Raw genomic sequence first — 16,369 nt, forward strand, 5'->3', positions numbered from 1 at the left:
TCCTGTCTGACAGAAACTGCTCCCCGACCTTTGAGCCCCGCAGGGAGACGAATAAAGCAGAGAAAGTGGGGGTAAGACCAGGATGGCCACAGATTTCACTCAGGAAACGGTGTTGCATTTCCTCCAGAGCAGCGGAGGCTCGGTGAAAAACTCGGACCTGCTCCTGCACTTCAGAAACTTTATTCGGGACCATGAGGACCGGGACAGGAACCGCGAGCTCTTCAAAAAGTTTGTCAACTCCTTGGCCACAGTGCAAAAGGTCGACGGCGTCTCTTGCGTCGTTCTCAGGAAGAAATTCAGAAGACACGACCCCGGCGGCGGTGAAGGGGGCTCCTCTGGGCCGTTGCGGCCCCGGAAGAGCACCGAGTCCTCCGCGGAGACCGTCAAACTGAGCCCGGCTGAAACAGCAGAGAAGAGTCGGCACAAGCCCCAGCTGAGGGAGGGGGCAGCACCCGCCCCGCCGGGAGGAACCGCCGGGAAAACATTCCTACCTGCGGCTGGGATCCTGCTCAACAATAACAACAACAACGTGGAGACTAATCTGAACCTGAAGCAGAAACAGCAGCAGGTAATCAGCACACCTAAAGTTTCAGGTAGACCAGCAGCTGCTCAGGTGGTCAGTCAGATCGTAGAGAAAACAGAACTGAAGACCCCCAGTCTGTCACCGCCTCCTGCCCAACATCAGCACCCTCCAGTGGGACAGCACAGGGTGGGCTTCGACCTGCCTCCAGGGATCACACCTGTGGTCGCTGCAGTCAGACACCGAGGAGAAACCAGGCAGCAGGTCCCAGTCCCAGAACCCCTGACGGGGAGGCAGGCCTATCTGCAGCCTGAGGGAGCTCTTCATCAGGAGCCTCCTCTGCATCACGTTCAGCCTCAGGATGCCCCACGCCGCATCAGACACAGGCAGAGCTACAAATCTGCTGTCTCTTATGATGAAGATGATGAGGAGGAGGAGGTTGTCCCGATGAGGCCAGGATCAGCAGGAGGAACGGGGCCTGTGAGTGCCCTTCTCGGAGACATGGAGAGGGCCATCTCCGCCTCCTCGCCATGCATCACAGACCCGCCTGCACCTCCCTCTGTACTGTCCTCCTCCTCTTTATCAGAAAGGAAGCTTCCAAAGATTTTCATCGAGACTGTGAAAGAGGAAATGCTGCCCCCTGGTGACCCAGGCTGGACCTCGGAGTCAGAGGTCAGGCAGAGAGGACAGTGGACCGGGCCAGGCCTGGAACCTGGATCTGTTCCAGAGGAGTCGACGTCCGCTAGACGCAGCCTGCCTTTGGAGGCAGAGCACTACATGCCATCTCCAGACCGAGCTAAAGAGGTGGCGCCTCATCTCGATGTCCACATGGACTGCAGATACTCGCAGACTGCAGGTGTCCAGCGGGAGCCTAGGCAGGGGCTGGATCAGAGCCAGAGGATGCGGCTGTCATCTAGCCACAGTAGCATCTTCTCCCCCTCATCGGACACCGGCCACTCCAGCAGCGAGTGGCAGCCGCCGGGCTCCCCCAGAGGATCGGGGTGGAGAAGCAGCTATGAGGATCTACAGACCGGAACAGGTACTGCAGTGATAGTCTGTATTTTCCTCATTGTCAGCAAATGTCATTAAAAGACCAAAACCATTAATGAAACAGTCCTACTAACTAGTATTGTGTGTGAATGAATACACAATGTGAATGAATACTCTGTACTTTATTTTGACTCAATCCCACGTACACTGTCCTACTGCCTTAAAAACGCACTAGGGTGCCAACTGTGAATTCATCCGCTGCTGAAAATAGTCCCAGACAAATGGCACTATTCCCTCCTGTTTGAGGAACGTTTGATTAAAAACTACAGCGTCCTACTGTTGAAGCCAAATACCTCAAATATTAAATGTTGTCTAACTGCAAGCAATGATAAAAGAACTTCAATTGAATTTTTATCTGATCAAAGAAAGTAAGCTAAGTAAGATTATGAACCTGACCTGACAGTTGGTGTATTTGCTATTTGCTCTACTTGTACCGACTGACATAATTCAGTCAGTGCAAAAAAGGTTTTGTGTATATAAAATATTGAGCCAGACCCAAACAGCAACCAAGTCCAGATGCAAAAAGCTTTTTATTATAGAGTGACACTATAATGAAAAAGTGCTTACAAATGTAACCTCACAAACTTTGTTGTATCTCATAAATTATATTGTAAAACAAGCAGCTGCCTTTGCCAGTCAAATTTTGTGGGCAGAGCTCGGGTATTTCTCCACCTGAAGAACAGCGAATGGAAACACTTTAAAGCAAATCAGCTATAACAGTAGAGAGAGCAGAAAAAATAGACATTAGTATAATAAATTGTGGATTGTCTATTTAACCCTTCTGTGTCTACAGGTAATGCTCGGGGTGGGCCGAAAATCCAGGAAGTACTCCAGCGGGCCCGAGCGACAAAGATGGAGTCTATGATGCCTCAAGCCAACAGTAAAGTCACAGCGCCTTGGCACCTCTCTACAGGTCAGAGCTGAAGTTCGTTGGTGAGTTTTTTTCTCACGCGTTATGTTTATGTGTTTAAAGCCCTGTACTTCACCCCGCAGGTGATCTTTGCGATGACCGCGAGGAGGCAGAGTCAAGCGATGGCTCCACCTCTTCACCGCAGCTGCGACAGCGCCCGGCGGTTGCCAGGCTGCGCAGAAGCCAGCTTAGGAGCAGGATGTGCCGCAGCCTGGGAGCCGACCTCGACCAGCTCCTCCAGGAGGAGGCGAGGGGAGGAGGGAGTGAGGCGGCCCGTCTGAACCGCCTCCACCTGATCTCCTCCTCACTCAGCCTTCGATACAACCTGTCATCCTCCTCGCTGTCGTCCTGTTCCACCCCGCCTCGCTGCCACAGCATGGCCGACCTGGACGAGGGGATGGAGGGGAAAGGAGGGAGGAGGAGCCTCCCCGCTGCCTCCCCCTCCACAGCTCATCATGAAGGCTCCAGTAGGCAGGTGAGAGTTGTAGACAGTGTGGTTTCTCTTTAAATGTCCCATTCAAGTCTAATGGACACTCTTGGTATGGTAGAAGTAAGTCCCTAGAAGGGAGATCGATTAAGTTCATGTGATCTCGTCATCAGTCAGTGGTTCCTCTGGATCCCAAGGAGCACGCCTGGCTGGTGAAGGGGGCCGCGGGTGCCTGGCCCGACATCTACTCCCTGTTCAGAGAGGACTCGTCCCTGCTCAACAAACAAGACTTCATCACCGGCTTCACTGTGCTGCACTGGATTGCCAAACACGGCGACCACAGAGTCCTCAACACGTTATGGTACGCGGCTAGCTGTTAGCTTTGTCTGGTTTATATAGAATACTGAAACTGGTTTCACTCCAAAAAGAAATAGCTTGAAGGCTACAGAGCCTCATGGGCTGTGATTAATGATACTTGACCTGCTTACATGGATCACCAACACCTTTCGGGTTTATGATGTGGTCTGTTGCTCTGCTGCCACTTTAGCTGAGATGATTTGCTGTCAGAAGTTCTTGTTTCTTATTTTGATTGTGCAGTAAAAATAAAAAAAAGACCTTAGCAATTTCCTTCCAACATCAAAATGTACTTAAAGAATATTGAATAAATTAGCTTGTGAAACTAATTTCTTTCTAAGGACATTGAATGCAGACATGATTAAAGATACTTTACTTGTCCAGGCGCTGATCTGCTCTCTCTGGCTGGGGTTTCAGGTATGGAGTTCAAAAGGCTGGTTTGACCTTTGACATAAACGCCAGGTCAACATGCGGCCACACGCCTCTCCACATCGCCGCCATCCACGGCCACAAGAACATAATGCGCTTGCTGGTTAGCAAGTTCAATGCCGACGTGAGGCTGAGGGACACAGCGGGGAAGAAGCCTTGGCAGTACCTGAGCCACACCGTGTCGTCCGACATCTTCCAGCTGCTGGGAGCTCCACCGCGGGCTGCTGTGAAACTCGAGGGAGGAGTCGGGACAGTCGACCTCAGCTGGAAACCGCAAAAGCATCAACGCCACCACCGGCGGCATCACCTCTCTTCGGCTTCCTCCGGAGAGAGGCCGCTGACCATTTCAGGCACAGCGAGGGTCAAAAGGTCGTCGTCGATTGCTGCGTTCCTCAAACACAAATCTCTGGCTCGGTTTCAGGGACATCAGTCTGACTCCTCCATTTAAAATCCTCAGGTGATGGATTAAGTTGAATTTTTTGTAGAGTTCTGAAACCTGATTGGATTAGTTCCTCTGGCAGATAACCCCCACAGGTGTGTGCTGGTTGTTGACACTGACAGTCCACTGCACTTTCACACCAGTGTTCTGTCTATATGGTCCACACCATGGAAAGACATGGGAGGACTCGTCCCCGCTCAACAGACGAGACTTGCACTGGATTGCCAAATACGGTGAATACAGTCCTCAACACTTTATGGTACGCAGCTAGCCGTTAGCTTTGTCTGGTTTTACTCCTGTAAAACAGGAAGATCTGGTTTACATAGCATTCTGAAAGTGGTTTCACTCCAGAAAGAAATGGCTCTGATAGCACAGAGCTTATTGGGCTTTAATTAATGATAAAATGATGTTCCAGTGGCAGATAATCCCCACATTTGTATACTGGTTCTTGACACTGACACCACCCCCGGCACTTTCACGCCTGTAGTTCTGTCCATTTGGTCCACGCCACGGGGAAAAAAATGATACATCGATGCCTTTTAATTCTGGTGGGTTTGTGTTTGCATTGACTTGTTAAAACAAGCCAAGAACTGCTTCTTATGTGTATGGGACTTAATGAACTGCCAAAGCACACAGAGTACAAAGACTGCCGTTTGAATTACTTTTGACTTTAAGTAATATGGGCAGGTTGCCTCACTCATACAGACGTGTGTTGTTTTAGCTGATCAAGTAGGTGTGAGAGCTCCTTAAGCCATAATTGGCACTGGCATTAAAAAGAAAAGACTGGACATTTGACCTTTCAGTGGCTGCTGGTGTATCTAGCATTGGTGGTCAAATCAGTTTCCTGTTGGGTATTTCACACCTGAGTTATTTATGGTCACATTCCAACACATACTGTACATATAAATAAATACACATATGGATTAACAAAGATATAGGTTTGTAATTATTTTTTTATACAATCCGACAAGCTCACTATGCTAACCATACAGGGCTAGTATTTAGCTATCGCTAGCTCCACTAACTTAGCTATTAGCATAACATCAGCCTTCAAGTCTGTCAGTCTTCTAGTATAAGGGCCCAGACAGTATTTACAGTGTATCTAGGAAATGTTGCACCGAAATGTATTTCTATTGCACGTCTAATTTGACTAACCCCCCTCAAAAGAGGGATGCAGTCTGCAGTCACTCTGGAGTCCAGCTGGCTTTCCAGCTACAGCAGGTAGCCCCTGCATCAGCAAGCCTCCAGCACCGCCTGCTTCACAAAGACACACGTGAATTTGGCTGTGCCACTTCCTGGTCTGATCATGACACTTACAGTTGAAATGGCACCTGGCTGTGGAGAGTGGTATCTGACAGTGGAACATGGCAGTAGATCTAGCATACCAAACAGTGTACTGTAATATACCACTAAGACTCAGTGTATGCCACTGAAACTACAGTGACTAACAGCCAGCTCAGTCCAGGTAACTGCAACAACAGGGAGCACTAGTTGAAGCTCTCGGTTTCAAAATGCCAAACAAAACACTGGATCTGAGTCGTGTGATAGCTTGAAGCCAAAGGTGATTAGCAGGCGCTTGTGCAGAAAAGGGTGGAAGTTTATGAGCCACAGGGCGACTTGAGCTCCAGTTTCAGTCTGAAGCTGTGATTCACCCACAGGACAGTGAGCTGCACAGGTGATACTGCTGCTGCTGCTTTTTAACACTTGTTGTGCATTTCTGATTTCTGCTACTTTCCAAATCATCCGTCAGTTTTAGATTTCTTTTCCTTCCAGACATCCTTTAGTTTGGTCAAACCAACACGAACACCTGTTCGATGAAACACTCCAGTAGAATCACTTTGCAAGTTTTTTTTTCGTAGAAATGAATTGAAATCAGTGGCTGCCTGGAAGGAAGGGAAACATCTAAGGACTGATGTAGGATTTGGAAAAAGATAAAGAAGTGAATCTTACAGGATTTGTAGTTGGTGGTGTAAAACATAAAAACACTAATATTAACCTCTAACACTCATCACCAGATAAACCTGGTGTGTTTTGGTTTGTAAATTATTGCGGTCTGAAGTTTACTGTAACTTAATGATCCACAATCAAGTTGACCACGGGTCAAAGTTGGTACACTGAGTATTAAATATGTTTCACGGCTGGAGGTGTTGTGCACGTGTGTGTCATCTTTTAGCACTGATCTGTTTCATATGGCTGACTGACTTCACTGTGAGGCCCCAAAAAAGACGAACAGCAGACAAAAGTTAGCAGACAAGTCAAAAACATCACTGAAAACAATACTGTTTGAGTATGAAACGTTGGTAAAATACAATAAAAACTTCTGTTTATTTTTCAATAGATCATATATTTTTTCAACTTCTTCATGTCCTTGTTTGTTTGTTGTTGTTGTTTTGGTGGGGGTTGTTGTTGGGTTTGTATTTTTTACTGATGTAGTCATATATATTTTTTTGAATAGTCAGTTTTGGGTGTCCATACTTTGCCAGCTCTGTCTGTTAAGTCTTGGACTTCTTGGATTCTTCCATGTGAGTGAAACCAGTCATGAAAAGCCCTGAAGCTTAAAAGTGGTGCATGTACATACATTTTTCAGATGAAATGAAACAATTAGTCAATAAACTGATTAGTTGATCAACAGAAAATTATTCATTGATTGAGTAACTCTTCAAGCAAAAATGGGAAATATTCTCTGGTTCCAGCTTTTCCAATGAGAGGATTTGCTCTTTTCATTTTTACGGCATTGTAAAGTGAATATCTTGAGCCCTGAGAAACAATCATTTTCCACTATTTTCTGACATTTTATAGATTAAATGATAGATCTGCTGATTATCAATAATCAATAATGAAATGATAACTGTAGCTCTTGTTACAGCTTGGAGGACTTGGAGATGAGGTTGAATGATTATGGAAAAGCTGGTAAGTGGACCTTGAGTTAAGCTCAGTTGCCTTGATTCACGGTTCATATTCCAAAATAAGATGGTGTTCATTCAGCCACAGGCTGACACACAGAAACCCGGGGGCTGGGTCGGACTGGTTTGTGGAGTGTGTGCACAGTAATGCTGAACAAACATGTGAACACCACCTCAGTGACATCATATTATTTCATCAGATCATTTAACAGTTGTGTTCAGTGGATCCACCCAGCAGTTATATCACTGCATGTTGTTAACAGTGGTTTTGGAACTGGCAGCAACATGTTCAATCTGTGTGGAGAGGCACTGCAGCCTGGAGGACATGTTTGTTCATGACTGTGTGTGTGCATGTGCATTTGAGGGTTAAGACTTGGTTTTAGAATCAGGTTTAGATTGTGGATTACGTTATTGAGGACTGTCACAAGTTTAGATGTACAAATATCTGTGTGTAGAGTTTTTGTTTGAACAAGCTCGGCAGCACAAGTGTGTACATTCTGAAGCAGCTGGTTGGACCAGTGCTGTGTATAAAGTTACATAATACTCCACAGTACCGCTCTCTCTCTCTCTCTTACATATCACATAATAAGCTTTAACAGAATGAAATGTTAAGTAATTTAGCTTTGGCAATGTAGTATTATTAAATATTACATTTTCAAAAGAAAAAACACACAATCACCAGACAGCCATGGTAATGTGGCCAAACAAGGAAGGGAGATGCGTGCCAATATTGGAAACCATGAACTGACATTTACTGAAGAAAACTGAGGGCGTTAGTATTAGTAGTGTATGAAAGTGTACGAGTGCGGTGGCTGATTTCAGGTACAAGGACAATGCAAAATGTCCAAGGCTTGGTGCATGCTGGGAGATGGACACACTGGTGTCTGACCAGGTCGGTTCAAACAGCTTCCAGGAGCACGATGGCTCCTCAGCTCCATCCAGCCAAGGACATGCAACACACACACAGGAACAAGGCAAACATATACCTCTTTTTTAGTTGCAAGCAGGGCGGAGTAATCCACAGCTGGCAACATCGTGTTTACCAGACAAACTCTGGGTTACGCTTCACTTTATCCCCTCATTGTTAGATATGCTTCAACTAGCGTAGTCATACTCATGTGTTTGCTATGAATGTCTTGAAAGTCATTGTCGATCAGCTGTGCGTCCCCACCTGCAGTTATGGTTTGTCATGGTGATGGTAACTGACTCCGGTTCATTTAACAGATTAAACTGACGGACTTCTCAAACTCTGATTTCTTACTCAAAGCCCGTAATTCCTTATATTCCTTATATATGAGGCTCAGAGTGGAATATGTTTAAGTCTGTTTGCCGACTTAAATTGTGTGAGAGGTTGAAGTATTTATTTAAAAAAACATCTATGAAGAATAAAATTGTGAGAATAAAAGGAAGCTGAAGAGTACTTTTGAAGTGTGAAAGATCCAAATGCTAAAAGATATTGTGATAATGTTCTTACTAAGCTGAACATCTTGAGGTTTGAACGAAGTTTCTATGTTGTATGTATGTATGTTGTAAAGCAGAATGAACTGAGTACAAATACATCAACATTGTGTGGGCTGCTGTCCTCACCTCTGAGTTCCTTTTTTAACACTTCCCTCTTCATCTGTTGTTTCACCTACTGACTGATAACATGTATCCCTTTATCCAACTGAACTTTTCTTCTGTTGGATAAAACTCAGCCGAATGCAATACATGAATGTTTATGTATGAGAAAATGAAGACAAAGAGCTTGCTCAGGTTTCATACTCTTTATTCATTGGTGCCACGGTGCGTTCAGGGACCTGGAGCAGACACCAGCAGCTCCAACAGCAGGAGCAACAGAGCTTTTTGCAGGAATAAAAATATATTAAACAGAACTTCAAGAAATAAAAACAGAGCATGTTGTTTTAGATTTTTTTTGAACATCAAAGTGAAGATTGTCACTATATTGTCTGCTTCTGAAGATCAGACACCAACTCAAAAACTACATTTCTGTCACTTAGCTATTGAAATGCTTTAAATAACTCAAGGTTGCTTTATAACATGTGAATATATAAACTACAACTTTAATTCTCTCTGGCTGCTTTAACACAGAAAGCACATGCGGTCTGATTTTTGCCCTGGGGCCCTGTTCTTTCTATGAGGACAACAAACTTAGGTTGATTGTGATGCCTGGGTGTTTTGTTGTTTTAGATGAACATGTAAGTTATTGGTAAATAATCAATATCTCTCTGTATGTTCAACGGACCAAGTTAGCCAGATGAGAATAAATAGGATCATTTTAGCCAGATAACATCACGTTAGTTTGGATTACATGAACCAGGTTTAAAGAATAGGGCCCTGATAGGACAGGTACTGTAGATCCTATAGTACAGCAGTTTTAAAGCCTAGGATCAGGGTTCCTGTAACTCCACCCCTTGAAAGCTGCTGTAGTAACCAGTAATTTGTCTATCGTACCAGGATGACTTGGGTCCAAAAACAAACAAAACAAAGCAATCTTTTGATAGCCAAGATGCCTGCATGGGGAGACCAGATCTAAGCGGCAGCTCCAAATAGACGTTTTTTTGTATGTAGGTTAATAAAACAACCTGAGAAACTTTCACTCACTCAAGCCGCCGGAACAAGCTGAGAGGGAAGGAAAAAACAGAGGGATTCATAGGAGGGATGTTTATATTAGCGTCTTATTAACAATCAAATTACACTTCACTAAAAAACTCAACTTTATCTATCTGGGCGAGGAATACAGATAATCATCTACTCAGAAACATTCACACGTTCGATTTAGACTCCATGAAAAGGTTATAAATAGAGATGAAAACATGCAGAGTGAGGAAGGAAAGGGAAGACAGAATAAAAACATAGATATGTGAAATTAAAGAAGAGTTTAAGATGTGAACAACAAATATAAAATGACTAACGATGACATTTTCAAAAATCTTTCACAACAGGACAGAGAGCGAGACAAAGGGGTAGATAAGTCAATTCTTCTTTTTTTTTTGAAGGTAACTTTTTTATTTATAATTTTTTTAAGCCTTTTGTAATACTGTATTTGTGTTCAACAAATATAATTAATAAGATAGTAGCAGCAGCAGCTTTTTTATTTTTTGAATGTTTAAATTTTTTTGGGCTCTGTTTTCCGGCTGCAGGGGATGATGGGAACTGACCTCAGGGTAGCTGAACAGCTCGGGGTCACACTGGGGTTGTTTGCACTGAAACCAAAACCAACTTGCACTGAAACCATCTGTATCATTGATTTATTTGTATTATTTCGTCAATATTTTTTCTTCTACTGTCTGCAAAGCAGTGATGCATCAGAGAATTTTCTCTGGCAACTCTGATGGGCAACATTTCCCGAGGAGCTGCCTTTATATTGCTTTCTTATGCAAATGGAAACACTGACTACAATCTTTATCTTTCTCTGATCTTGTTGCCTATTGCTGAGGGAGTTGCCCATCACTGTTGCCAAAAGTTATAGTTTGAATACTTTGATCTGAGGAGTTTATTCTGAAAGTGGAACAGGAAGATGAGGTCAGTGTGAAGGTGGTTTTGGTAAACAGGTTCCTGTTTGGTCTCTAGGAGGCACTGACTGGCTGCAGAGGCGGGCAGGGGGAAGAGCTGCCTTCCTGTCTGGACAACAGGACACTGCAGACACCCAGACCTCCTCCCCCTCCACCTGTTGTTATCACCCCCACTGCAGGTGCTGCCCCCTCCTGGACAGCAGTGGTGGCAGTGGTGACGTCTTCATTGTAGAGGCGTTTGATGCCATCATAGAAGTCGTCCACCTCCATCTCCTCCACCTGAACACACAGATGGACTTATATTGTGTGGGCTAGACCTCCAACTAACAATTGTTTTCATTATCAGTTAGTTTCCAAAATACTTCGATGCCTAATCAAACATTTGGTCTGTAAAAGACCAGAAAACAGAGAAAAATCACTGACGATTGCTCTACCCAAGTCCCTACCTGAAGTTGTCTTGTTTGTTAAGGGAGAGAGAGATGGTGTTACCTTGCGCTTGGCAGAGGCCTTGCAGCGCAGCGTGACCTTCTGCAGGTGGTTAAGATGGTGGTGGTGTTTGGGGGGAGAGAGTAGAGCAGGGATATTGCTGTTGGTGGTGGAGGAATATGTGGAGATGGAGCTCCAGGGCTGTTGGTTCCCCTCCTCACTACCATCAGGGGTCTGTGGCTGGACAGGGGCAGTGGTGACGAGGGCGTGATCCCTGGAAGACTCGGTGGTGGAGGTGTTGATCCCTGGAGTGAAAAAAGTTACAGCAATACTTCAATATATGCAGATGGACTGTACATAAAGCAGAACCAGAAATGGAATCTTTTTTATTCCACACATTCTTCTTCCTTGTCAAAACCTTGCGACTACATTACCCACAATGCACTTGACTGCCAACAATTTGGTCAGAGAATCTGATGTGTTTGCAAGTAGTGGCTACTGTAGCCTTGAGCACAGATGAGGAGTGGTAAGCTTACTTACTGCTAACTCCACACCCCTTTGGAGCCACAAAAGGCTTCATGTCACGTTTTTCACATATGCAGTAGTACCTCCCAACTCCCACAAACATGTCACCATTAGACATACCCAGTGTGCAGGAGGGGACTGTGGGGTCCTGTTGAAGGGTGGTTTGGCTCTGCAGGGGTTGGTAGATGTAGACAGTGTTTGGAGGCAGGGAAGCTCTCAGTGTGGACAGACTACGAGCCACCAGCTCTCGACTCCGAATCAACTCAGAGCTGTCGATCTGAGAGAGGGGGAAGGAGATTGAAGGAGAGAAACACAGGAGGAAGGAGAGGAGGACAGCAAATAAGAAAGACATATATTGTCTGGAGACTGCAGTGTTCATTACAGCCACAGTATGAAAATGCTGGAAGATCAAACAACATACAGATAGCTTAACTATTCCTTGAGCCTTATCCTGTCCTTCTAACATAGCTTAGCATTGCTAACATGATGTTGTCCAGCTAATATGTTCCAGTCCATTCTCTTATTTAAAAATAAAGGCAAGTTTCATTTTTCATAAAAAATGAAACTTGCCAGAATTTCTAATAAACTCAAACAGAAACTGAATTCATGATTTGATCTTACTTCTGTAATTTCCTATATTTTGCCTGCGATTACCTAATGTACTGCCATTTTACCTCTAATGAATCCGTTTTTTGAAAAGTGTCCTCGTATGACAGATGTTGATCCATTTTGAGACACTAAATTTAACAGGAGTTTCCCCTTTGCTCTGGGTTTTCAAAGAAGCACAATGTGAGGTTTCCACTACTTCTCCATCAACACTTCTGTTTGACCACTTTGGTCACATGATCCACACCGAGCATTCAGAGTTTCTGATTTGCCACAAGTTGCCACTAATAATGAAAGAGAGTCCGCCTGGTACCTGTGCCTTCCTCAGCAGGTCGATGGTGAGAGCCAGCCAGTCAGGACAGCAGGTCTCCAGCTCCAGAGTGATGAGGGCCAAGGCCAGCATGGATCCTCTGAGCTACAGAAACACAGGAGGGGTAAACTTCAGGCAGGTGGCACATCCAAGTGTATGAAAACCTGAGCCTCAGTATTGTTTTCTAAACCAGTATGTGCTTTAAACTGAAAATTAAGTAAGGGTGTATTTGTGTGTATACCTGTATGAGCGTGTGGTCGGCCAGACAGTGGTAGAGTCGACGTGTGAGCAGGGCCAGGTGCTGAGAGCGGTTCACTCCCAACACGGAGTCCAAAAACCCAGAACGACATGACAACACCATCGCATGGAACTATGGGAGAGGAAGAAGAGGAGGGAGAGGAGGGAGAGTTGGAGAAAATGACCATCATCATCATCGTCATCATCAGTCTTATTCTTTTCCAAACACTTAGCTGGCTGGTAAAGAATTACATTTTAAGTAAAATAAGTACATTAAAAAAGGTAGTACATGTTTTCTACCATTATTGAGACAAATAAAAAATGAATTCACAGTGAAATCCTTGAGAAAACCAGATAGCATCAATAAGGATTGAAATGTTGAGTGCTGAAGTGTTAGGAATCAAAACAATCAGAACCCTTAAAATAAACTGCAGACATAATGTAGATTTTACAACTGAACCCGTGTTGGAATAGACTGCAGGAGGTGAAGCAAAGAATAAAAACATTATCCAGCATGATGACCTGTGTGAAGGCAGTAAGTAATGTCTTTTGGCCAACAGGTGTCACTAGCTGCACTGATTAGAAATCTATAAACACTAACAGGCCATTGGACTGGAATGATCAGACACACACATTACCAGTGGTCAGTAATTTAATAATGACGAACCTCATGATGTGGGAAATGTTCAGTGAATGTTTAACGAATAAGCCATCTAACACGCTTAACTTTAAAGGCGTAAAATGTAGCTCAAATCATGTCAGACACAGTTGGGGTGTGTGTGATTGTGACAAACGTACAATGTGCAGGAAGTCCAGTGCTGTGGCGGTGTGCAAATCCCAGTTCAGTTTGTCCAGGATGATCCTCTCCATCCTCAGGATCTCTGATGGAGAACAGCCACAGCTGCTGGAGGCAGCCAGCTCCTTCAGAGAGGGTACACACTGGGCCACACACACGCACGCACACACGCACACACTAGTAACTATTGTTTGATTATGTGTGTGTGTTTATACACTGTAGGTGTATTGTGATGTTTGTATTCACCTCATCCTCCTCACAGGTCTTAGCGGCCAGGAAGAAGCAGGCGATGGCGATGCAGCGTAGGTACTTTGGACGGGCCTGAAGAGAAACAAACCAATCATTTAGTGTCATTAAATGTTTCGTGCAGACCTTATATAATGGCTGACAGATAAAAAGGCAGACCACTCTGCTGCGGTGGACTGTCTCTTTAATGCCCCTGTTCACCAACCTGACATTTTGACTCATCATTGCAGGAAAAGCTATGTTCCTAACAACATTAACAATGGCTGCACTCCCTGAACACTAGCCATTTCCAAGTTCCTTGTATTGTGTATGCTCACTGCATGATATAGGATAGAGAGACACTTGGGCCTTGACCACAAGTATACTGACATTATCCTCTACAGTCGTCCTCTTCCTCACACAATCAGCATTTTACGTCGCTAAAGTGGACATTTTTAAAACGCCTTCTTCCAGTCTTTCTGTATCCGTGTGTACGTGTAAATGGTGAGTTTTTGGAAATTATGATATTACCTCAAGTCCCGCATGCCCATTGTTGCTTTGTGTAATGTACATGCGTTGGTGGACTACTGGTTAGTTCAAATTTGGTTAGCAATGCTAGGCTGTGTGCCAGAAAGGTGTTAAATAAGTACATACAAATTTGTATTTTAAGTTACCACCACCAAAGGAAAATAAGATCGCTGCATATGCTCAGAATGTTCTTCTGGTATCTGGTCACTGTAGTAGACTCTATAGCCACCTCCTGGCCCCGCTTGCTTGTTTGAGTGTTTGGAATCATTTTTGTGCTCCTCTGTGTACCAAGATATTGTGGAAAAGGAGGGTCATGTGGACTTTTTAATTTTTTTTTTTTTTTTGAAGTAAATATTCATTTAGAAAAATATCCATATACAAGTGCCTTAATGGAACTAAACTACTATTGTTATTGCCAACATGTGTGCTTTTGCTTGTGGCATCATGCATATATAGGACCGCTTTCAAAGGATTCTCATCAAAAAGTCAGGCAGAAACAGCTTTCCCCAATTTATGGGCTTAATGTTAGCTTAATTCCTGCAGCTAACGAGCTATAGTTGAAGTCTGCCCACAAACAGGTGTCATTTCACAGGCTAGAAATGAAAGGACTGCTTTTGTCTACCTCTGACTGAAATCAATCCAACTCACTCTTTCATCTAGAATGACGGCCCCATGGTTGTTTGTCAAGTTGCAGTTTACAGTTTATCAGCCTGTGCTGGACTACAGTGCTTCATATGAATGCTGCTGCAAGGAAACTACATATTGTAAAACATGCTGCACACACATCCTCAAACCAACAGTACAGATGATTTATACAACCACCACGGTTTCAAGCTGGACACCAAAGATCAGTGTCACCAGTTCCGTATCTGAACAAATGTGAAATATGGTCACAGTCTCCCCTTCTGCTGATGAAATACGGTGGTGAATAAAGGCCAGAAAGGTGTTTCTGCAGAATATTATGATGTCACAGTGAAGCTGACCTTTGACCCTTTGGATATAAAACGCAACAGTTTTCCTATGAGACATTTGTGTGAAATTTTGTCATAATTAGTGTAGCAATTCTTGGGTTATGATTAAAAATGTGTTTTGTGTGGTCCAGGTGACCTCTGACCACCAAAATCTAATCAGTTCATCTTTTAGTTTTTCTTTCAGAATTTGATCAAACTGATCATAATACTTGAGTTACGGCGAAAATCTGTTTTGTGAGGTTACGGCAACCTCGACCTTTGAAAACAAAAATCTAATCAATCCATCTCTGAGTCCAAGTGAATGAATGTGCCAAATTTAAAGAAATTTTATCCAGACGTTCCTGAGATGTCATATTCATGAGAATGACACAGAGAGATGGACGAACAACGAGAAAACACAATGCCTCTGACCACGACTGTCGAGGATGCATGAAGATTAGCGTGAATTTCAATTAGTAAATCGACCACTGTTATCCCTGTAAACTACATATATGCTGTGTGAGAACAGACACCTTGATAGGCTGAGGAGGTGCAGATGAGTGAAAACTCAATTGCAGCCTTCGCCAGCATGTTACATTCACAAAGCCTGAAGTAGGAGGCAGTGTTTGACATATAGTTGTAACTAAACTCATTATGTGAAAACCTGAACTTATTGCTTAGGAGACTCTACATTCAGCTGAGGTTGCTTAAACATGTGGTATTTTAAGGCAAGTAAACACCCGAGCAGGTGTCACATCGATGTATTTCTTGTTTTTTATCATCATGTCTTTCTTGCTCTCTATTACAGAAGTTACTGAGTCATGTTTTACAAGAGAGAAATGCTGATGTGTCATAAACAAAAACCTGCTGTGATATTACTCAAGATTACTCAATTTAAGTCTTAAAAGTAATTCTAATAAATTCTTCCACCTTTGTAGCAGAGCTGTTTGTGCTTGTATCAAAGCTGCACCGATCAATATCTACTTGAAGAGCACTGGTTCTCGTTGATTCCTACAACGCCATTTGTTTCAGACGAGGCAAAACATGAGTCAGCATATTTGTGCTAGACGGAAGGAAAAAAGTAGAAAACATGAGTCAGCGGTCTGCTCTCTAATCCAACAGAAGCAGTTGATGAGGAAGCTGAGATCACAAAAAGAATGAGGTATGAAACTCTCTCACGCATGCACGCACGCACGCACGCACTGTTTCTTATCAGAAA

The 16,369-nt window shown here is 43.9% G+C and overlaps 2 protein-coding genes across 2 annotated transcripts in view; one reads left to right on the top strand and one right to left on the bottom strand.

Annotated features, from left to right (window-relative positions):
* LOC121622772 (ankyrin repeat domain-containing protein SOWAHB-like) lies at window positions 1-8,793 on the top strand. Its single transcript, XM_041959755.1, has 5 exons — window positions 1-1,559; window positions 2,364-2,483; window positions 2,564-2,955; window positions 3,081-3,268; window positions 3,679-8,793. The coding sequence occupies exons 1-5, from the start codon at window positions 83-85 to the stop codon at window positions 4,136-4,138; spliced, it is 2,637 nt and encodes an 878-aa protein (XP_041815689.1). The 5' UTR covers window positions 1-82; the 3' UTR covers window positions 4,139-8,793.
* The window catches only part of ccni (cyclin I), a 20,455-nt gene continuing 12,869 nt past the window's right edge, over window positions 8,784-16,369 (bottom strand). Inside the window, exons 4-10 of the mRNA XM_041959756.1 lie at window positions 13,694-13,768; window positions 13,450-13,590; window positions 12,656-12,784; window positions 12,418-12,519; window positions 11,619-11,775; window positions 11,037-11,278; window positions 8,784-10,826 (exon numbers count right to left, since the gene is read on the bottom strand). Coding sequence (XP_041815690.1) covers window positions 10,602-10,826; window positions 11,037-11,278; window positions 11,619-11,775; window positions 12,418-12,519; window positions 12,656-12,784; window positions 13,450-13,590; window positions 13,694-13,768 — 1,071 coding nt within the window. The 3' untranslated portion in view covers window positions 8,784-10,601. The remainder of the gene's footprint in view (window positions 10,827-11,036; window positions 11,279-11,618; window positions 11,776-12,417; window positions 12,520-12,655; window positions 12,785-13,449; window positions 13,591-13,693; window positions 13,769-16,369) is intronic.

The sequence above is a fragment of the Chelmon rostratus genome, chromosome 19, assembly GCF_017976325.1.
Source record: "Chelmon rostratus isolate fCheRos1 chromosome 19, fCheRos1.pri, whole genome shotgun sequence".
Taxonomy (NCBI): domain Eukaryota; kingdom Metazoa; phylum Chordata; class Actinopteri; order Chaetodontiformes; family Chaetodontidae; genus Chelmon; species Chelmon rostratus.